The 22494-nt window shown below is 46.0% G+C and overlaps 1 protein-coding gene across 5 annotated transcripts in view; it reads right to left on the reverse strand.

Moving 5' to 3' along the window:
* Positions 1-22494, reverse strand: part of LOC140405340 (centrosomal protein of 128 kDa-like) — a 589746-nt gene that overhangs the window by 270732 nt on the left and 296520 nt on the right. For 3 of the 5 annotated variants that reach the window (XM_072493651.1, XM_072493643.1, XM_072493633.1), the window contains exon 17: positions 12686-12878. In XM_072493651.1, coding sequence (XP_072349752.1) covers positions 12686-12878 — 193 coding nt within the window. Of the gene's footprint in view, positions 1-12685; positions 12879-19074; positions 19938-20196; positions 20391-22494 lie in introns of those variants that run through there. The other 2 variants (XR_011938602.1, XM_072493661.1) reach the window with 2 other exon arrangements.

The following is a 22494-nucleotide window of genomic DNA, read 5'->3' on the forward strand; positions in this document are numbered from 1 at the left end:
TCCTGTAATATCTCCGGATGCTTCCCAAGGGCCTCATACAGGTTCCCGGTATCCATTCGGAAAATCTGCTGCCAATCGAAGCAGAGTACTTGCGGCCAATCACAACCCAAAAAGTTAGGTCCCGATCCTTGGACCACAACCAGAGGTAGCCTGACCATTTGTTGTCCATGGGTCACTGGGGTTACAGTGGCACCCCAGTGTACATCACCAATCTGGCCCTAGTGTTGCACAGATACAATGGCAGGATGCAAAGCCGACAGAAGGTCTACTGACTGATGATGGAGACGGCCTCCCCTGTTTCTATCTCCATCTTTCTGGTTGTCCATTCACCTGTAGTGTGACTTGGAATCGGTGCACCCTTCAGGGCTGTGATGCATCAGATGGGGCCATGTGCAAAGCCCTGGCATGAGGCAACCTCAGTTCATACAGGGCAGCGGGCTCTCTGCTAATTCTGACGGCCTTGGTCGCCGAGTGTTCTAGGCCCACATGCCTGGCAATGTTGCCGGAACTCCCCCTCTTCCTCAGGGAAGATAGCTCTGTGGCAGCCCCTGAATACTGAGCCTGGACGCAGTGTTGTACCCTTGGTTGTCGTTATGGATGGGACCTGGTTATTTGAACATTAACCACTGGAGTCCAATATGGAGGTTGATTGCAGTCCATGGGAGTGCCTGAACTCCTTTTTCTGCATTTTTGCAGAACAGTGCCAGCTCAATGGCAATTAAATCCAGCATAGGCTCTGCCAAAAGCTTCCTCTGTGCGGCCCCGTTGTTAATTCTGCAGACCAGCCAATCCCTCAGCATTTCGGAAAGGGACGGCACAAGCTCCAATGCTCAGCCAGCCGTTGGAGTCGAGTCAAGAAATTCGTAACTAACTCCCCTAGAATCCACACAGCAGTGTTGAACGGTAACGTTGCATGATTGCTGTCGGTTTTGGATCATAATGGTTGGACACCAGCTCTACCAATTCATCGAATGAGTTTGAATCCAGAGCAACTGGGTGCGTGGGGCTTTTTAGAATGTCGAAGGTTGGGTCAAACAGGTGGTCTGGAGTATTACCTTGTGTCGCTCCCTTTCAAGGCTGCCATTGGCCTGGAAAAGGTGCCTGCTCTGCTGTGCGTACTGAGCCTAATCCTCCAGGCCCATCAAAAGCCTCCAGTTTTCCAAAAAGCAGCATTTTTAAATGTCAGTTCCACATGTTGCTGTACAGCAATCTTCCGGAATAGCTTGGGACGTCCAGAATTGGAGCAGGATTTCTTTAACCTCATCACCAGTATTAAGGCCCAGGAAGCCAGTCGGTAAGGTAAACGCTCATACTATAAGACCATAAGACATAGGAGCAGAATTAGGCCACTCGGCCCATCGAGTCTGTTCCGCCATTCAATCATGGCTGATGGTTTTCTCATCCCCATTCTCCCCATAACCCCTGATCCCCTTATCAAGACCCTATCTATCTCTGTCTTAAAGACACTCAATGATTTGGCCTCCACAGCCTTCTGCGGCAAAGCGTTCCACAGATTCACCACCTTCAGGCTGAAGAAATTCCTCCTCATCTCTGTTTTACAGGATCGTCCCTTCAGTCTGAGATTGTGTCCTCTGGTTCTAGTTTTTCCTACAAGTGGAAACAGCTTCTCCACGTCCATTCTATCCAGGCCTCGCAGTACCTTGTAAGTTTTAATAAGATCCTCCCTCATCCTCCTAAACTCCAACGAGTACAGACCCAGAGTCCTCAACCACTCCTCATATGACAAGCTCTCTGTTCCAAGGATCGTTCTTGTGAACCTCCTCTGGACCCTTTCCAAGGCACATCCCTGCTCTTGTATTCTAGCCCTCTAAACATAAATGCTAACATTGCATTTGCCTTTGTTACTGCCAACTGAACCTGCACGTTAACTTTAAGAGAATCTTGAACTAGGACTCCTAAGTCCCTTTGTGCTTCTGATTTCCTAACTATTTAGAAAATAGTCTATGCCTCCATTCTTCCTACCAAAGTTCATAACCTCACACTTTTCCACATTGTTTTCCATCTGCCACTTCTTTTCCCACTCTGTGAGCTGTCCAAGTCCTTCTGCTGCCCTCCTGCTTTCTCAATGCTACCTGTCCTTCTGCATATCTTTGTGTCATCTGCAAATTTAGCAACAGTGCCTTCAGTTCCTTCTTCCCTTCATTGCAGTTGTAATGTAAGCTCACTTATGACACTCATAAGATTATTAACATTGTTAAAAGTTGTGGTCCCAATACCGACCCCTGAGGCACACCACTAGTCACCGACTGCCTGAAAAAGACCCCTTTATCCCCACTCTCCACCTTCTGCCAGTCAGCCAATCCTCTATTCATGCCAGTATCTTACCCTCAACACCATGAGCTCTTAACTTATTCAACAGCCTCCAAAAGGCCCCTTGTCAAAGTCCTTCTGGAGATCGAAATAGATCACATCCACACGTTCTCCTTTGTCTAACTTCCTTGTTACCTCCTCAAAGAATTCTATCAGATTTGTCAGACATGACCTCCCCTTGATGAAGCTGTGCTGACTCAGTTCCATTTTATCATGCACTTCCAAGTACTCCGCAATCTCATCTTTAATAATGTACTCCAAAATCTTACCAATGACCGAAGTCAGGCTAACCGGCCTATAATTTCCCGTCTTCTGCCTCTCTCCCTTCTTAAACAGGGGTGTTACATTAGCCATTCTCCAGTCCTCTGGGACCCTCCCTGCCTCCGGTGATTCCTGAATTTAAAAAAAATAAATTGAAATACTTTTTCAGAGTTACAAAGCCAGGGCTCAGAGTGTGGTCAGGGCGAACCCCTAATCCAGCTCCTTGCCTGCTCCATAAACCAATTCAAATTGAATCCAATTCATGGTCCCCACAAGAGAGACATACCAGATCTGAGCCAAAAGGCTCAATCTACACTACACTTCATCTTAGCCAAAAGGCCGAGAAGCGATCAATGATTCCTGAATGATCACCACCAATGCCTCCACAATCCCTCAGCTATCTCCTATAGAACCCTGGGGGTGTAGTTTATCCGGTCCAGGTGATTTATCCACCTTCAGACCTTTCAGTTTCCCCAGAGCTTTCTCCTTAGTGATGATCACTACACTCACCTCTGCCCGCTGATTCTCCTGGAGTTCTGGTATCCCACTGGTGTCTTCCACCATGAAGACTGATGCAAAGTAACTATTCAGTTCCTCTACCATTTCTTTGATCCTATTACTACTTCTCCAGCCTCATTTTCCAGTGGTCCAATGTTTATTCTTGCCTCTCTCTTACCTTTCATATATTGAAAAAAAACTCTTGCTATCTTCTTTTATATTATTTTATAACACTATCTTCTCCACTCCTATTGCTTTTTCACTGAGTCCCATGGGGCGATCAGGCAATGTATCCCAGTGGGGGTTATTACAGAACGCTTTTTCGAAATCCAAGTATATTACATCTACTGGTTCCCCTTCATCGATCCTGCTTGTTACCATCTCAAGGAATTATAATAAATTTGTTAGGCACGATTTCCTCTTCATGAAGCCATGCTGACTCTGCTTGATTATATTACGCCTTTCTGTATGGTCTGCCATTATATCCTTCATAATGGACTGTAACATTTTCTCCATGGCAGAAGTTAAGCCAACTAGTCTTTAGTTACTTGTTTTTGTCTCCCTCCTTTTTTGAATAAACATGTTACATTGGTAGTTATCCAAACATCAGGCACGTTTTCAGAATTTAAGAATTCTTGGAAGATTACTACCAGTGCATCCACTATCTCTGCAGCTACTTCTTTAATATCCTGCGATGCAACCCATCAAGGAATTTATCAGCCATTGGCCCCATTAGTTTCCCTAGTACTTTACTCTGGTGCTAGTTATTGTATTTATTTCCTCCCCACCCTCCTTCTGCTTGATTATTTACTTTTTGAACCATGAAGACTGACGCAAAGTATTTGTTCAACTCCTCAGCCAATTCCTAGTTCCCCATTATTGATTCCCCAGTCTCATTCGCTAAGGGGCCTATGTTCAGTATGTTTAGTGCCTCAAAACAGGTGCTTTGTAGGGCAGCACCGTGGCGCAGTGGGTTAGCACTGCGGCCTCACGGCGCCGAGGTCCCAGGTTCGATCCTGGCTCTGGGTCACTGTCCATGTGGAGTTTGCACATTCTCCCCGTGTTAGCGTGGGTTTCGCCCCCACAACCCAAAGATGTGCAGAGTAGGTGGATTGGCCACGCTAAATTACCCCTTAATTAGAAAAAATGAATTGGGTACTCTAAATTTATGTGTAGAAGATTGTAGTTTAGTCGGGCAGTATGGTCGGCACGGGCTTGGAGGGCCGAAGGACCTGTTCCTGTGCTGTACATTTCTTTGTTTGTTCTTTGTTCACATTGGTCCTCTTCTCCTTTCTATGTATTTAAAGAACTCTTGCTGTCTATTTTTATATTGTGCTATCTTCTTCCTCTTTTTTTTTTGGTCATCTTTTGTTGGTTTTTAACACTTCCCAATCCTCTGGCTTGCCACTAATCCTTGCCACATTATATGCTTTTTCTTTCAATTTAATAGCTTCTTTGGCTAACCATTCCTAGAATCTTTCTTCCTCACTGTTTGTTGCGAGTCAAGTTCTACTTTCAGAAAGGTCTGCCATCGATGATCAACCACTTTTCCTGCTAAATTTCTTTCCCAGGCCATTCCAACCAACTTTGCCCTCATTCCTATCTAATTATCCTTTCTGATCCAAGTTTTTCACTCTCAAATTGAATGTTAAATTCTATAGTTATGGTTGCTGCGTCCGAGAGGATCTTCAATAATCCTGCCTCATTACACATTACCAAACCTAAAATAGCCTGATCTCTGGTTGGATTCACAACATATCGTTCTGCAATATTGTCCCGAATACACTCGATGAATTCTTCCGCATGCCTACCTCTTTTGAGAATTTGATATTCCCAATCTGCACGAAGATTGAAGTCACCTATGATTAAAGTACACCTTTTTACATGCCATTATTGATTTAATCCGCATCCTACAGAATAGATACTGTTTGGGAGCCTATAAACTACTCCCACCAGTGTCTTGTTCCCCTTACTATTTCTTACCTCCACCCATGTGGATTTTACATCTTCCGATCCAAGATCATTTCTTGCTATTAATTTATTCCATCTCGTACTACAAAGCTAACCCCACCGTTCCTTCCTTCCTCCCTGTCCATACGAAAAGTCACATATCCCATAATATTTAGTTCCCAGTTTTGATTTCGCTGTAACAGCTGTAAGATCATACCCATCAACCTCAATTTGTGCTGTTAATTAATTTATTTTGTGCCTAATGCACAATATTGACATTAAATAAAGAACCAGTAATTTTGCCTTGTTACCATTTTTTCTCTTTTTGACATTATATGTTGCGACATTTTTCTGTTTGTACCCTTTCTGTCACACTCTGGGCATCATTATCTCAATCACTGCCTTGTAATGCTGCCGTTTGTTCTGTAAGCTAAAAAAACATCCCATCTATAGAACCCTATATTTAGCCTAACGCCCTCTCTATCTCCTAGTTATGTGGTTTGCCAGGACACTGGTCCCAGCACAGTTCATATGCTGGCTGTCACACGGTATAAACCCCACTTTCCCCAGTACTGATGCCAGTGTCCCACAAACCGAACCCCACTTCTCCCACACCAGTATTATCTCTCACCTTTTATGTACCCTATGCCACATTTGCACACTCCTCAGGTAATAATCCAGTATTATAACCTTGGAGGTGCTGTTATTTAATTTTGTGCCCAGCTCCTCAAACTATGCAGAACAAATTTTCTTTGTTCTACCTGTGGGTGGCACGGTAGCACAGTGGTTAGCACTGGTGCTGCACAGCACCAGGTTGCAGGTTCGATTCCCGGCTTGAGTCACTGACTGTGCACCGTCTGCATGTTCTCCCCGTGTCTCTGTGGGTTTCCTCCGGGTGCTCCGGTTTCCTCTCACAAGTCATGAAAGAAGAGCTGTTAGATGAATGGGACATTCTAAATTCTCCCTCAGTGTACCCAAACAGGCGCCGGAGTGTGGCGACGAGGGGAGTTTCACAGTAACTTCATTGCAGTGTTAATATAAGCCAATTTGTGACACTAATAAAGATCTTCAATCTTCTACCTATGTCGTTGGTACCCTCATGGACAACGGGATCCTCCCCCTCCCACAGCAAGTTTCTCTCCAGCCCGCATCAAATGTCCTGAACCCTGGCGCCAGGCAGACAATACAACAGTCGGGACTCTCGACCCCGGCTACAGAGAACATGTCTATTCCCCCAACTATACTATCCTGTAGAAACCTACGGTGCTTCCATCAAGGGATCAAACTATTTATAGAAAGAGTCTGCAGTTTTGGTCTCCATTACCCTACTCAGATTATTCTTCTACAATCTATGATTCTTCTGTAGTTCTTTGTCCAACTATTACAACAGTTGAATCTTTCCAATCCTATTCCTCAGCTCGATGCCATTTGCGAATTTGTACAATTTGCACCTTGTTCCTGAATCCTGGCCTCACTCTGCTGATCAATGCCAGCTCCTCTCCTTCTGACAATTTGTCACCCAGCTTCTGGGTTTTAACATCAATACTCTCACTGCCCTTCATGAAGAATTTTATCAAAAGGAGGATTATCTGTCCACGACAGACACCTGACAAAGCAAGAACAAAAATTGACAAGAATACAATTTTATTACTTCCATTTCTTGTACAGAATGTGGGAATATGGTAATTTTAAAACATTTTTTCTTCCTGGTTTTTGCTATTCATATCTTTCTGACTTCTTGCATAAAATTTTAATCTTGCGTTACATAATCTGGGGTCATCACTCTGGAACAAGTTATTTCCTTGTATATGAAGCAACTGCATTGACAGGGATACCTGGTTTTCAGACCACTACCTGCCAAGTGCGATTGCAGTTGATGTCTCAATCAATTTATGTGAACTTTAGAGTTGTTCCCATCGCACTAGGGGTCAACACTCTACGCAGATGGAAATGCAAATAAAGCCTTGTGCACTTTTCACTGCATTTTAACACTTACATTTCCTCTGCAGTCTTAACAGTTTTAAAATGCTGCACTCAAATAAAAAAATATCCTGCAGGTTGGTTAAACAATGTTCAGAAAACACTAAGAAACACAATATACAGAAGGTAGGTTAGTTCCCAGTGACATTTTAATGTTTGTGTCACAGTATCTTTAACATCAAATGTATCTTTCCCAGCTGATGGACAGAAGCATAATCAGAGAGAATGGATGCTAAGCCAAAGTAGGACAGGTTCAGGAGGTGAGTTTTCCGGGTGAGGGGTCGGAAAGCAGGAGAAAGAAGCAGAGAGGTTTCAGGAGGGAATTTTGGAGCTGTAAGGCACCTTGGTCGTTTATACATTTTTTGTATTCATTCACGGATGTGAGTGTCATTGAATAGGCCAGATTTATTGCCCCCACTCCTATTTTTAAAAAAATATACTTCAGTTATAAAATTTGTATCGTACATCATAAAACATTTCAACTTGAAAATTACAGAAAGTGCCATAAAATCTGACTGGTCTCCCTACAGTATGGTCTGCTCTAAACAATCGTAATTCTCTTGATATTTTCCTGGGGAGGAAAACATTTCAAATTCAGGAATTAGAAAAAGTGTAATCGAATTCAACTCTCCTTCATACAGCAAGTTCTTCTTGGAGGTACCTCAATACAACTTCAATACTCGTATGCGGAAAATACATTCAATGTCAGTCATACAGATCAAGGCGTTTTACAAATTTCCCACCCTCTCCCTCGCTGTACTCTGGCTGAAAGACAGACAGTGACCTTTCCCCATGGTACCTCTGGGCCGGTGCCCCAAGCTTTAGTGCATCCCTCAGCACACAGTTCTGGACTTTGGAATGTGCCGGTCCACAACATTCAGTTGAGGACAGCTCTTTGCACGAGAAGACCAGCAGGCTTCGAACAAACAAAAGAGTATCTTTCACCCAGTTGATGGTCCTCTAGCTGCAGTTGATGCTTATCTTGGACTGCAACCCTGGCAACAATGAATCAATCTTGCAAATTTTAGTAGGTGTAAGTTATCAGAATCCTACAATGAACCACTATTGCAAGCAATATTGGCATTGGAAAAATGGATCTTTGTCTTTTCCAGACAATGCTCCAGTCACAGTTTTACATCCGGGTATAGCTAATAACCACTTGTCCCTCTCCTACCATGCCTCTACAGCCCAGTCCCTCAGGATCGTCACCCAAAGCAGGACTTTAACAAAGGAACAAAATGCTGTAGCTTATGTGCTTGAGTATTAAAGTGGCAATTGGATTTCTACCAGATTGTAGTTCCTTTGAGATCCACAATTACCCAATTCACTGATCGCACCACGAGCTTTTTAAAGCTGCAGTATTCCAAACTAATTGGTATAATGCAATTCCAATGCCCTCCAGAATTCTAATACTGCATAATCTCCATTTTAAATGCTATTCACTACACTGACAGCAATAGGAAGGCATGTGAATCTGAGTAACACATTTGCAAATGACTTGCATAATTTGTATTGCACATTTAAGAACATGACAATACTATTCCATCATTCACTAATGGCGCAGTCACTATGGGCAGGATTTCACAGCCATGTTATCAGGTATTATCCCCTCCACGAATATAAAATAGGGTGCGCTGAGGTTGGGTGGGCAATATAAGGTCCTCATGACAGTTTCCAAAATTATGGAAGGTGAGTGGGTGTGGAAATCTGCAGCCCAGCCATCCCAACAGACTACATCCTTCTGTTACCCGCTGCATTTTTTGGGCATCCAAAGTTTAGGAGTGTTTTACAGTAGCTCTGATGAGGCAGCTTTAGGGCAGAGAAAAAGGCCTGTCACTCGGGCCATGGCAGAATGTACCAGCAGAGCCTGTTGGTGAAAGTGGCAGGGTCAGCATGGTTTTCTTTTTTAAATCTCATTTTTGTGCTTTTCTGAGTCTTCAATAAAAATAAACAAACATTCAGAGACCAGGGGGCCTTTAAACTTGCAGCTGTGGCCACCTTCCTGTTCACATTGCCCCTCTGTCACTCGCCGTCCCGGCCTACAATCCTGATTGTGTGCAGGCTGGCTTTGCATCTCTAATTGGCCTGCTGCCTGCCAAATGGCCACCAACTGGCCATCCAACACTTGATTAGATGAGCTGAGATGGTGAGGGGGGGGGGGTGGGGGCAAGCGGACCACTCGGGTTCCATTCCAACTCCCTCACCTTGCCGAAAAACTTAAAATCCAGCTCTAAATTCTACTTAAGAGCTTAAAGTGGTCTTATTATGTATACCCTACATAAGTACACAGGGAATGGAAAATGCAGAAATAAATGACAAATAGTTCATTGACCTTAAAGCCACACATTGGTATTAATACTCTTTGTGGTGATATACATCACTGTAAGTACACAAAGGGTTAATGTACATACACTACACCTAGCTAGACACTAAAGGGAACCCCAGAGACATGACACACAGACAGTCAGTAAGATAGGACTCGACCAATGGGCTAGTAAGATAGGACTCGACCAATGGGCAGTCATGATACACACAGAGGTGACACTACCACAGGGGGACATTACACCAACCCATATATATGGACACTGCACACATGATCTTCCTCTTTCCAGTGGAGACTCTCAGTGAGTACAGACACAGGGTTGATTGAGCATCACTCCCACCACGTGAATTGTAGCAGACTGGTTAGTCAGTCTGAGTAGCTATAGCAGGATTAACAGTAGCATCGAATCCAAGTAGGAGAATTGTTAATAGTTTAATAAATGTGTTAAAGCTATCTCCAAGTCTGAACCTTCCTTTGTCAGAGTGCACATCAAGGAAGCAGCTTATGCCACGTCAAGAGCATAACAAAAGACTCTTGATATGGAGCAACTATTATGGATGTCTAATGTAACCACTGACCCTCCATACAGTGACTCGTCCAAAGCCAAAACTGCAGCTGTCATGGGAGTGGACTTGCAGCCAACAGACATCATTCTTATCACTTCTACCTTGCTACAACATCCAGTTGCTCCAGCTTCCAAGAAGTGCAGCACGGAGTCTGTGACTGTGGGACTGAATTCTGCAGCGGTGCTTCCCTGGGAATGGGATAAATTACAAGCTGAAAGTTCAATCTGCAGAGGACTCAGGATAATAGCGTGTTCCTCGTGGGCATTTATGGGGGACAAAAAACTGTTAAGAGATGATCCGTTGCAAAAAAGGCTTTTTCATCCGTGTCCCCTATGGGGCTCGTAAATCTGAGTGTGCTGCATCAATAGTACAAACTACAAGCTGCTGAGACAGGGATTATTTAACTTCTATTGCAGACTTCATCAGTATAAAAGAATTTATTGGACTCTCCCTCAGGATGTACAGTGCTAAGATTACGAATAATTAAATAAAGTAAAATAGTTAATGCCTGAGGGAGGTACAGTGATTAAAGTATTAAATGTATCCAATTTACGTATCCACAGTGTCAGTCATGTCTCAGTGAACAGTACTCTCTCCCTTTGGGTCAGAAGGCCGTGGGTTCAAGCTTTCACTGCAAAGACATGGGGTTCGAACTAACGGTTGCGGCGTGCCCGACTCGGGAGGCAACGCGGCAGGTAAATCTAGCGGGTTCGTGATCTGGATTCTGCCCACAATGGGCAGGGCCCAGATTGGCATATTCAAATGTGCAGTCAAGTATTGCCAGGGTGCCAGTGCAGAGATGCCTAGGTGGCATCTTGGCCGCGCCAGGGATCGGGCCCGGGGGTGTCCTGCCGTTATAAGGTGGAGTGCGGGGGGCTTCCAGACCCCCTTCATTGGTAGGTCGGGGCACTGGGAGGCCAGAGGCCATGGTGGGGTGTTCAGAGATCGGGGCGCCCTCTGAACCTCCCCACCGTGGTTCTACACCCAACCTCCTCCTCCGCCCCCCCTCCCCCTTCCCCCAAACTCTCTTCCTGCACTGATCAGCGGAGTTCGGTAGTGCAGGAAAATGGGACTAAGTGCGGCTTCGGCGGGGCGCGCATTCCTCGCTAAGGCCCAGAAATGAAGCAGAGTCCCATTTAATAGCGGGGTCGTTCTCGGCACTGCGAGAGCTGGCAAATACCCAGCTGAACCCACTCGACTTGGGACTCTCTTTAATTTCCATTAAATCCCACCCTTGAACACAGAATGCAGGCTAACACTCCCAGTGCAGAACTGAGGCAGCACTCATAATTCTAATGGATGAAACATTAAACCAACCATCTATTCTACCCTCTCAGGTTGGTGGCACGGTGGCGCAGTAGTTAGCACTGCTGCCTCTGGCGGCGAGGACCCTGGTCGATCCCGGCTCTGGGTCACTGCATGTGTGGAGTTTGCACATTCTCCCCGTGTCTGCGTTGGTCTCACCCCAACACAAAGATATGCAGGTTAGGTGGTTTGGCCTCGCTAAATTGCCCCAGAATTGGAAAAAACATAATTGGATACTCTAAACTCATAATTTAAAAAAATACCCTCTTAGTTGAATATAAAAGATCACATGGAACTGTGGAAGAAGAACAGGGGAACTCTCCCCAGTGTTCTGGTCGATATTAATCCCTCAGCCAAAAAAACTAAAAAAAGATTATCTGATCATTATCTCACTGCTCTTTGTGGGACTTGGCTGTGTGCCAATTGGCTGCCATGTTTCCTACATTCCCCCAACAGCATCTTCCAAACCTGCGGCCTGTACCACCTAGATGGACAAAGGCAGCAGATGCATGGAAACGCCACCATTTGCAAGTCCCCCTCCAAGTCACTAACCATCCTGGCTTGGAACTAACAATTTCATCGTTCCTTCACTGTCACTGGTTCAAAATTCTGGAGCACCCTAACAGTGCTGAGGGTTGCAACAGTGTTGCATGTACAACAGTTTGAGAACTGAGATCTGAAGGGCATTATGGAACGGTTTGGCTTTCTTTATGGAAAGGACCTGTAAAAACTATTCCTCACAACAAACCTGACATGATTTTTAGATTGCCCATCAACCATTCTGCTTCTTCCCCGCTAAGTCCCTCTCCTTGTGCTTGTGCAGATCTAGTACTCCCCATTAGATACGAGAGTAGAGTTTAATCGAGGCTTTATTATGCAGAGATGTGTAGCCTCCTGCAGCTGCTGCCGAAATGGCTGCAGCTCGGAGAGCCCACACATTTATACTCTGCCTACTGGGCGGAGCCAGCAGGCAGGAATCTATTCACGTACCTGTAGTACAGAGGCCTTACCCCTCGTATGCGGTATATACAATACAACAGTGGTGACTACCACAGGTACTTTCAGCATAAGACCTCTTCCAACTCAATAGATTTGCTTTCTTCTAAACCGCAGGTATAGCCAACAAAGTCTGACTTATGATGTACTCCTATTCAGCACTGGCAACAGTGGGAGGTCAAAGCCATTACAATCATTCTAACCTCACATTCGAACCACAGCTGGAATTCCACACTGTGTCATACCTGGTCAGCTTTCCTTTTACTGCTCGTTTTGTGCAGGTACCTCAAAACAGACCGGCAGCTGTGTTCAGTATAGCTCAATTCATACACAGACCATCATTGATATTAATTGAAAACACTGAACGCTTAATCCCGTGCCAACCCGAGAAAGTGAACTGGTGCTGGTCAGAAATATCTTACTGTGGCTCCCAGCTGTATGCCCCATCTCAGCAACGAAAGAGTTTCCGACTAACCTCTTTTTTCCCTGTGAATTTCCTCCAGAAGGTGTTCTTGTTTTGTGATTTGCTCCAGGAAAAGCTGGCTCTCTGAATCCTTGTCCTGGAGGAGTTCCTTCAGCTGCCCTCGACACTGTCGGAGATGGTATCGCAGTTTGAGCTCTCGTCCGTCTCGTTCCTTCACTTCCTCGCATAGCCACTGTAGCTTGGTCTAAAGAGTAATATGGTGGGTCAGTTTCAAAGTACCACTTGTGTCAAAGACTGATCCAAATCAATCTGAACTTTTGAGTTGGGAGGAAAGAACAGGGAATTAAAATCATGCTAACGTTCACAGGTAGCATTGAATTGTGCCAGTGTCCCCAGCATCCCACTGTATTAGAGTAGAGTCTTTTTGAATGCGAGAATTCCGCTAACATCTTGGGCAGGATTCTCCGTCCCGCCTGCCCCGTTTACTGGCATGACGCGCCCCCAGTCGCCGGCAGGATTCTCTGTTCCCGCAGTCGGCCAATGGGCTTTCCCATTGTGGCCACCCCCACGCTGTTGGGAAAACGGCGGGCGTGTGGGTGCGCTACTGGCGAAGCGGAGGATCCCGCTGACGGAGAATCCCACAGCTTGATTTACACTCCCAGAAGGCAAATAAATGTGTTGACCAAAGTTTTGTAAAAAAAAAGGTTTGTTAAGGCAAATGTGATGTGACCAAAAAGGAGCTTAAGGTCTGCAACATACCAGCGGTCACAAATGTAATCCAAAGTTGCTTACATTCAGGAGCTCGGCAAAAGTTAATTCAATTTCAAGAGTGGGATAGCTTTGAAAAAGGAGTTATCCCACACCCAGTGAAGCAGTCTGCATCTTTGACTGCCTTTGTCTTCCAATTTTAGCTTCGCCCAAGCACAATGATTTTTGCTGTTAACATAAGAATTAGGAACAGGAGTAGGCCATCTGGCCCCTCGAGCCTGCTCCGCCATTTAATGAAATCATGGCTGATCTTTGTGGACTCAGCTCCACTCTCCGGCCCGTAAACCATATCCCCGAATCCCTTTATTCTTTAGAAAGGCATCTAGACAGTGAACTCGGAGAAACTGAACCCGAAGAGACAGTGAAACCGGAGAGACAGTGAGAACGGAGAGACAGTGAACCCGGAGAGACAGTGAGCCCAGAGAGACAGTGAACCCGGAGAGACAGTGAACCCGGAGAGACAGTGAACCCGGAGAGACAGTGAGCCCAGAGAGACAGTGAACCCAGAGAGACAGTGAGCCCAGAGAGACAGTGAGCCCAGAGAGACAGTGAGCCCAGAGAGACAGTGAGCCCAGAGAGACAGTGAACCCAGAGAGACAGTGAACCCAGAGAGACAGTGAGCCCAGAGAGACAGTGAACCCAGAGAGACAGTGAACCCGGAGAGACAGTGAACCCGGAGAGACAGTGAACCCGGAGAGAGACAGTGAACTTCCAGAGAGACAGTGAACCCGGAGAGACAGTGAACTTCCAGAGAGACAGTGAGCCCAGAGAGACAGTGAACCCGGAGAGACAGTGAACCCGGAGAGACAGTGAACCCAGAGAGACAGTGAACCCAGAGAGACAGTGAACCCAGAGAGACAGTGAACCCAGAGAGACAGTGAACCCAGAGAGACAGAGAACCCGGAGAGACAGAGAACCCGGAGAGACAGAGAACCCGGAGAGACAGTTAACCCAGAGTGACAGTGAACCCGGAGAGACAGTGAACCCAGAGAGACAATGAACCCGGCGAGACAGTGAACCCGGAGAGAGACAGTGAACTTCCAGAGAGACAGTGAACCCGGAGAGACAGTGAACTTCCAGAGAGACAGTGAGCCCAGAGAGACAGTGAACCCGGAGAGACAGAGAACCCGGAGAGACAGAGAACCCGGAGAGACAGAGAACCCGGAGAGACAGTTAGCCCAGAGTGACAGTGAACCCGGAGAGACAGTGAACCCGGAGAGACAGTGAACCCGGAGAGACAGTGAACCCAGAGAGACAGTGAACCCAGAGAGACAGAGAACCCGGAGAGACAGTGAACCCAGAGAGACAGTGAACCGGAGAGACAGTGAGCCCAGAGAGACAGTGAGCCCAGAGTGACAGTGAGCCCAGAGAGACAGTGAGCCCAGAGAGACAGTGAGCCCGGAGAGACAGAGAACCCGGAGAGACAGTGAACCCAGAGAGACAGTGAACCCAGAGAGACAGTGAACCCAGAGAGACAGTGAACCGGAGAGACAGTGAGCCCAGAGAGACAGTGAGCCCAGAGAGACAGTGAGCCCAGAGAGACAGTGAACCCAGAGAGACAGTGAGCCCAGAGAGACAGTGAGCCCAGAGAGACAGTGAACCCAGAGAGACAGTGAACCCAGAGAGAGGGAACCCAGAGAGACAGTGAGCCCAGAGAGACAATGAACCCGGAGAGACAGTGAACCCAGAGAGAGACAGTGAACTTCCAGAGAGACAGTGAACCCAGAGAGACAGAGAACCCGGAGATACAGTTAACCCAGAGTGACAGTGAACCCGGAGAGACAGTGAACCCGGAGAGACAGTGAACCCAGAGAGACAGTGAACCCAGAGAGACAGTGAACCCAGAGAGACAGTGAACCCAGAGAGACAGTGAGCCCAGAGAGACAGTGAGCCCAGAGAGACAGTGAGCCCAGAGAGACAGTGAACCCAGAGAGGCAGTGAACCCAGAGAGACAGTGAACCCGGAGAGACAGTGAAACTGGAGAGACAGTGAAACCGGAGAGACAGTGAACCCAGAGAGAAAGTGAACCCAGAGAGACAGTGAGCCCAGAGAGTCAGTGAACCCAGAGAGACAGTGAGCCGAGAGAGACAGTGAGCCCAGAGAGACAGTGAACCCAGAGAGACAGTGAGCCCAGAGAGACAGTGAGCCCAGAGAGACAGAGAGCCCAGAGAGACAGAGAGCCCAGAGAGACAGTGAGCCCAGAGAGACAGTGAACCCAGAGAGACAGTGAACCCAGAGAGACAGTGAACCCAGAGAGACAGTGAGCCCAGAGAGACAGTGAACCCAGAGAGACAGTGAGCCCAGAGAGACAGTGAGCCCAGAGAGACAGTGAGCCCAGAGAGACAGTGAGCCCCGAGAGACAGTGAGAATGGATAGACAGTGAACCCGTAGAGACAGTGAAACCGGAGAGACAGTGAACCAATAATGGTTTTCTTTCAATTGTATTTACCATAACCATAGGGGCAGGCAATAAATGCTGGCCCAGCCAGCGACATTCACGTCTCATAAAATGAATTTTAAAAAACCAAACAGGGAGCATCAGTTGACTGTAGAACCACTACATCCACAAGCTAAAAGCTTCCTGCGTTAATATTCGCATGTTTGGACCATCAAAGGGGCTTAGAAGCATTTAGTTTCACCCAGAAGATTATTGAGGCAGCTACACCACCATTGGAATCTAGGGAGCACTTCCTCAGTGTTTGCTAATGGTGTCATTTCAGAAAGAGGTGAAAATGTTTTCCTACTGAATGGACAGCGATGATGATCTAGACTGTCTCATTAGCCGTCCTGTGATCAGCTGTAACATGCTCTGCACTGGAAAAAAAATGTAACGACCTGAAGCATTTCAGCTTATTTGCTCTCATGTTTACATTTGGTCTACTTTCAAAGAACGATTCCTGGCAAGAGATGGTGCATCATGTGAAGCTAACCTATTGATTTCTGGTGCTTTAGGGTATTTGGAAGCAAACAGCAAAGCATTTTTTTTTTTACTTTGAGCAAGAAAATGGCCCATAATGATATAAAGGAGCTTTTGACAAAACTTTGATTCAAAATAAGTGTGAAAAGCAAAGCTTAAAATCCACCTACAGCTAACAGTTGCGGACAGGAGAAAATAAATAACTGGGTCTATTAGTGTTGGGTGGGGTTACTGTGTTATGGGGATAGGGTGGAGGTGTTGACCTTGGGTAGGGTGCTCTTTCCAAGAGCCGGTGCAGGCTCGATGGGCCGAATGGCCTCCTTCTGCACTGTAAATTCTATGATAATCTATGAGCAGTGCTCTTGTACAATATGGGGAGTTGGAAGGGGAAAGAACATATAACAATCTTTATTAGTGTCACAAGTAGGCTTACATTAACACTGCAATGAAGTTACTGTGAAAAGCTCCTAGTCGCCATACTCCAGTGCCTGTTCGGGTACACGAGGGAGAATTCAGAATGTCCAATTCACCGAACAGCACGTCTTTCGGGGCTTGTGGGAGGAAACCGGAGCACCCGGAGGAAACCCACGCAGACACACGGAGAACGCACAGACTCCGCACAGAGTGACCCAAACCGGAATCGAAGATGGGACCCCGGCGCTGTGAAGCAACTGTGCTAACCACGTGCTACCGTCCGCCCTACACACTGAAGGTTTGAAAGCAATATAATTCCCCTGGCGAGATGTCACCCACAACACCACCACCTGCCCAACCCCCCTCACCCCCAAATACAATAGGGTTTTGATTTGATTTTTGGGATTCTCGCCTATCACTGGTTGAATTCCAGCACTGGTGGAATGGGGCTCCCTGTGGATATTAGTTGTTCACTGAAGGGCCTCAATTGGGATGGGAAAACTGCCATCGGTCTTCCTTCACAGAACGTAACTGAGCAGAGACAAGGAGGAGACGGGGTCGCTACCCGCCACCCTCCTGCTGAATTAAATGCCCTCTGCCTCCAAACCTGCCTCAAGGGAGGGCATTAAATTCTGTCTCCATGACTTCATTTCTTTACCCGAGAGCGAGGGCCATCTATGTTTATCCTCAACACACCTTCTCCACTGGGTGGTTCCTTTAACGAAAGTATCATCACACAACTTCCTAATACAAGTTTACAAACCAAATGTAACAGCAATTTAACACACAAATTAAACATATCTAATATGTGACTAATGAGTACAAAAACATCTTTGCAAGAAAACAGAATAGCCACATAAATAACAATCAGGGTTTTTCCAAAAACCTTTGCTGACTGGAGTTAGTCCAGCCCAACTGCTACTTATCTAAAGCAGCACATTTAGCCCAAGCATAATTTCTAAAGAACATCACAAAAGGATGAAGGAGAATGGACATTAAGGCCGAGGTGAAAACTATGAGGGGTTGCTTAACGTTTAGGCAGACAGGTGGGTTTTGATGACGTTTGCAATGATGACGAGAGCAGCGGAGAGGTTTAGAGAAGATAATGAAGCGGCCGCATACTGTCACCAATGATGGGGCAAAGGGGGCAGAAAATGCACAGAAGTCCCCAGTCAGGTGAACAGACCACTCAGCGGGGAGACAATATTCCACAGATATTGTAGGGAAAGGCGATGAAAGGGGTTGCAGACACCATGGCCGGGATTTTCCACACCCCTTCCTGTCGGGCTCGACGGACGGGAGTGGAAAATAACACGAGAGAATGGCAAGATTGTCACCTACTCCTGTCAGTGACCTCCAGACGTTCAATGTTGGAAACCTCATTTGAATAAACTAACTTGTAATTTGAATAAACATCCCCCCCAACTCCATCAAAAAAATCGAGCGGTGTGATGCCCGAACGGTGGGGGGGGTGGGGGCTCAGAGTTAATCGGTGTGGTTGCTATGCGCTGCGGCAGCCTTTAAAAATGGCACCCCAATCCTTTGGTTGCTGGCGGGGCAAGCGAATCAGAGGCCGCCCCCGCCTGCGATAAGCTGTGCGACCCGTCTCTTGGAAGTTTTTTTTCTAAGTCCCAGACTACGTGGCGGAGGAGGCTACCGACTGCTGTCTGCAGCTTCATCGCCGCTTTACCCGTCCAACATCGGCCTTTGCCGATATCCAGGAAAATCTCAGACGAAGAATTTCAAATGCATTATGCGGGGTGCCATAAACAATGTTGATCAGCAAGGACAATGGTTAGAGGGAACTGCAAGAGTGGATCTGTACAGTAGTGCTATGAACAAGATAGAGTGGCGAATGGAAGGCCAGCCAAAAAAACAATCTTTAGTTGATCTGTCATGGCATTATGGATGAAGGCATCGATGAAGATTTTGGAAGCGTGAGGCAGAGGTGGAAATAAGCCACCTTGGTGATGTGTAAGATATAGGTTTAAGGTTAAGATAACAGGATTAAACTGGTAACGAGATCACAGATGTTCTGATTTTACCTAGCGGCTGGGAAAAAGGGTACTAAGTCAGAATAGTGCAATCCAAACACTTGATACATTCAAATGTAAATAAAGACGAGACCAATAGCATAAAACATAAGAAATGCAGAAGTTTACAGAAAATGCATACCAGGTTGCACTGTAATGCTGAGTGATCTATAAGTTCAGTATGAATTGAGCGGGAAAACAATTTAAAAAGACTCCAACACAAAACTGATGATTATATTTTATTCTAAAGAACCCAGACAGGTTTAATGTTAATAAAAACAGCCACATTGCAAAAAAAATTAGGCTGTATTCATGGCCCCATTTAAAACATAAAATATTAAAGACAAGCTTTTGTTAAAGGGTGCAAAAATTCTACGGATGTTTTTCCACGGACATCAGTTCACCATCAGGAGGTCTGCAGATTCGTCAAATCTACACATAGGGGTAGATTGGCATCCATGAACTCTGGTAATGTTTAGCTCTTATTTATATTGGCCCTGTGAGAGCCAATATTGGCATTAGGGCTGGCTGAAATGCAGTTTTCTATTTCTGTATAAAGTACTGGTCAGGCCTCATCTGCAGCGCTATGCACTGTTGCAGTGACTGCCACAGACAGCTTCTTACTGTGCTTGAGAGGATCCAGGAAGGGCAATAAATATGATATTAGGTATAGTTAAGAGATGAAGGAAGGAAAGCTTGCTTTCTTAGGATAGGTGACACTATGGAGGTGACCTAATGGAAGTTTGAAGATTTTGAAGGGAGCAGGGTCAGGTAAATTGGCCACGATTGTAAAGACCCCGTCACACCAGGGGACAACTAGTTACAAGAAATCAAGTCAGCCAGAATGCTTTCCTTCGAGACTAAGGGAAAGAATTGAAGAAGTTAGCCGAGAAGATCATTGAAGTAGATAACAAAGTTGGGGCATTGAGGAATAAATCTAGACAAAGATAGCATTGTGGAAGAGAGTACAAAGTAGACTGGTAGAGTCAATATAGGAAAATGGTGCAGGAATTATTGGGCCGAAAGACCATTTCCTGGTCCTAAAGATTCTTCTTTTAGTTTACGGTCAATGATGTTGCTTCCAGCAAGAATTTCCCGAATAACTAGACCTCCCTCTTGACACGAAGAAGTCGTCTCTCCCCCTCCAAGGGATCACGAGATGTGCCAATAACTACGGAAAGAAGAAACATATCTGGCTTAATTGACATTGGATTATGTCAACCTAAGTATAACACAACAAAACTTTGCAAGAATTTCGATTAAGGGTGCATCAGCTTCATGCATGCACCCCCCCCCAAAAAAAATTAGCTCATTTAGTTCTAAAGTGCTCATGGTTAAATGATTACAAAGCACATTACATAATCTGCATTCATAATTGCTGAGCTATCCATAAACAATAGGAACATGGAATAAAGCTATGACGCACTCACCAGAATCAGTGGACTCAGGTTCCCCACAGGTTGGAGCATTTCTTGGGGTCTGTGGTATTTGTAGCCTTTTGACACATCAGCTTCTTGTACTGTTGTTTTTGTTTTATCAAAGGTCATTTTGTGGACCATCCATCAGAGCTGATCAATGCATTTCTGAGTGCCCTCAGGAATACATCCAATCTTTCATTCATTCTCTTTTAAAAGGCAACATAAAACAAAAAGAGATAATTTTTCCACCATTCTGGAGTGCAGAATTAATCTTTTACCGTAAATATTGTTTCAGCCCGATTTTCTCAGTTTATCTGCGAGGAGTAAGGGAAAGGCATTTGTGCAAGTCGGAATGGTTTATTTTAAGGGGCACGAGTGTATTTAAACAAATGACATCTGATGAGGTTTCTTTCTCTTCCTGCTGGAAGAATTATTAGTCTCACCATGCTGGATGAGACAGATTTAAAAAATCCTCTTTAAAATTAATCTGCTAATCACAAAACCTGCATAATACCACATTTATTATGAGAATGAAAGCATAAGTGTATTTTCCAGCTGGGGGGTGGGCAGGGCAATTCTGAGACTTACGGCCTAGTATTCTATCATCCAGTATCGTTTCCAGTCAACGTGGGGTTCTAAAAATGCATGAAAGTTTTCCCACTGCATTTAAAATAAACTTTTACATGCAAGTTTAAATTTAGGATTTGGCCTTGGGCTCATTAATCTTTTTTAAGATGAACCACTGGATGGTCTACTGTTTTATGATGCACTCCAAAGGAAAACTAAAGTAATCTAAATACTACTTAAGTAACTTGCAACAGACTCTTGACAACAAGGTATTTTTTAGGAAAAGGACTAGGTTACAGCACGATAGCACAGTGGCACAGTTGCTTCACAGGTCCAGGTCCCACATTTGATTCCGGCCTTGAGTGTCTGTGCGGAATCTGCACGTTCTCTCCTTGTCTGCGTGGGTTTCCTCCGGGTGCTCCAGTTTCCTCCACAGTCCAAAGATGTGCAGGTTAGCTGGATTGGCCATGATAAAATTGCCCTTAAGGTCCAAAAAGATTAGGTGGGTTTTGTGAGGGCCACGAAGAATCCAGCACGAGTTTGAAGGATACAAAGTAAAAACATTTATTTACAATAACATATATATATATAACAGCGGCAGCAACTTCCCTTGCTGCGCACTCCTTGCTGCACAGTTTGGTTCCAAACTGGCCAGCTTTATTTATACTTGTAGTTTACTAATGGTTTCTCCGCCCCCCTCATTGGGGAAGCTCATACTCCCACAGGATTGTGGGATTGTCATTAGTCCCCAGCCAATGGTAAGCAGGCAGGTTATAACATCCCTCCCCCCCAAAGTCCAAGGAATCCACCAAAGATCCTGGCGAAGGAGGGCGTCGGACTCGTTTTGCTGCAGGCCGGTCACCATTTGCACGCGGCGATGGATCAGGCGGCGTGTAACGAGATGGAGACCGGCGCTTCCGTGATGAATGGCGCAACGGTTGTACGTCCACGGCCCATGGACCCGAGGATTCCCCCTCTGATGCGTCCTGTGTCTCCATCTCGGAGTCAGAGTCTGCTGCCTCCGTCAGGTCAGCGTCTCTATCTCCATTCGGTTCTGTAACGACCTGCGCAGGCTTCGAGTGAGGCACCAGTGGAAGATTGTGAGGACTACATTCCCTTGTCTCTGGTCTCTGCGGCTGTAGAAATGAGCTCCGGGGGCGGGGAATCTTTTGAGGGGATAGTCTTCTGGACCGAACGTGGTCTACATGTTTGCGCTGGAGACGACCCTGGCCTTGCACCTGGTAAGATATAGGGCCCGTTTGGTGAAAGATTACACCAGGAACTCACTGGGCACCACTAGCAAAATTCTGAACGAACACTGGGTCACCGGGCGCAAACTGCCGAATCGGCCGATGCCGAGAAAATCCCTGTCCCTGCCGTTCTTGTGTGCGGCGTACGTTTGCGCCAATGTCCGGGAAAACCATACTAAGGTGGGTGCGAAGTCTCCGGCCCATTAGGAGTTCTGCGGGAGCTACCCCAGTCACCGCATGGGGGGTGGTCCTATACGTAAACAAAAAGTGAGCCAGTCTCGTGTCCATTGATCCGGAAGACTGCTTCTTTAGGCCTCTTTTGAATGTCTGCACTGCGCGCTCTGCCAACCCATTTGAAGCCGGGTGGTAAGAGGCAGTGCGGATATGGCGTATGCCGTTCATCTTCGTGAACCTCGCAAACTCCTCACTCGTGAATGGAGTGCCATTATCCGTGACCAGCACCTCGGGGAGGCCATGCGTACTAAAAGACAAA

The sequence above is a fragment of the Scyliorhinus torazame genome, chromosome 2 (assembly GCF_047496885.1).
Source record: "Scyliorhinus torazame isolate Kashiwa2021f chromosome 2, sScyTor2.1, whole genome shotgun sequence".
Lineage (NCBI taxonomy): Eukaryota > Metazoa > Chordata > Chondrichthyes > Carcharhiniformes > Scyliorhinidae > Scyliorhinus > Scyliorhinus torazame.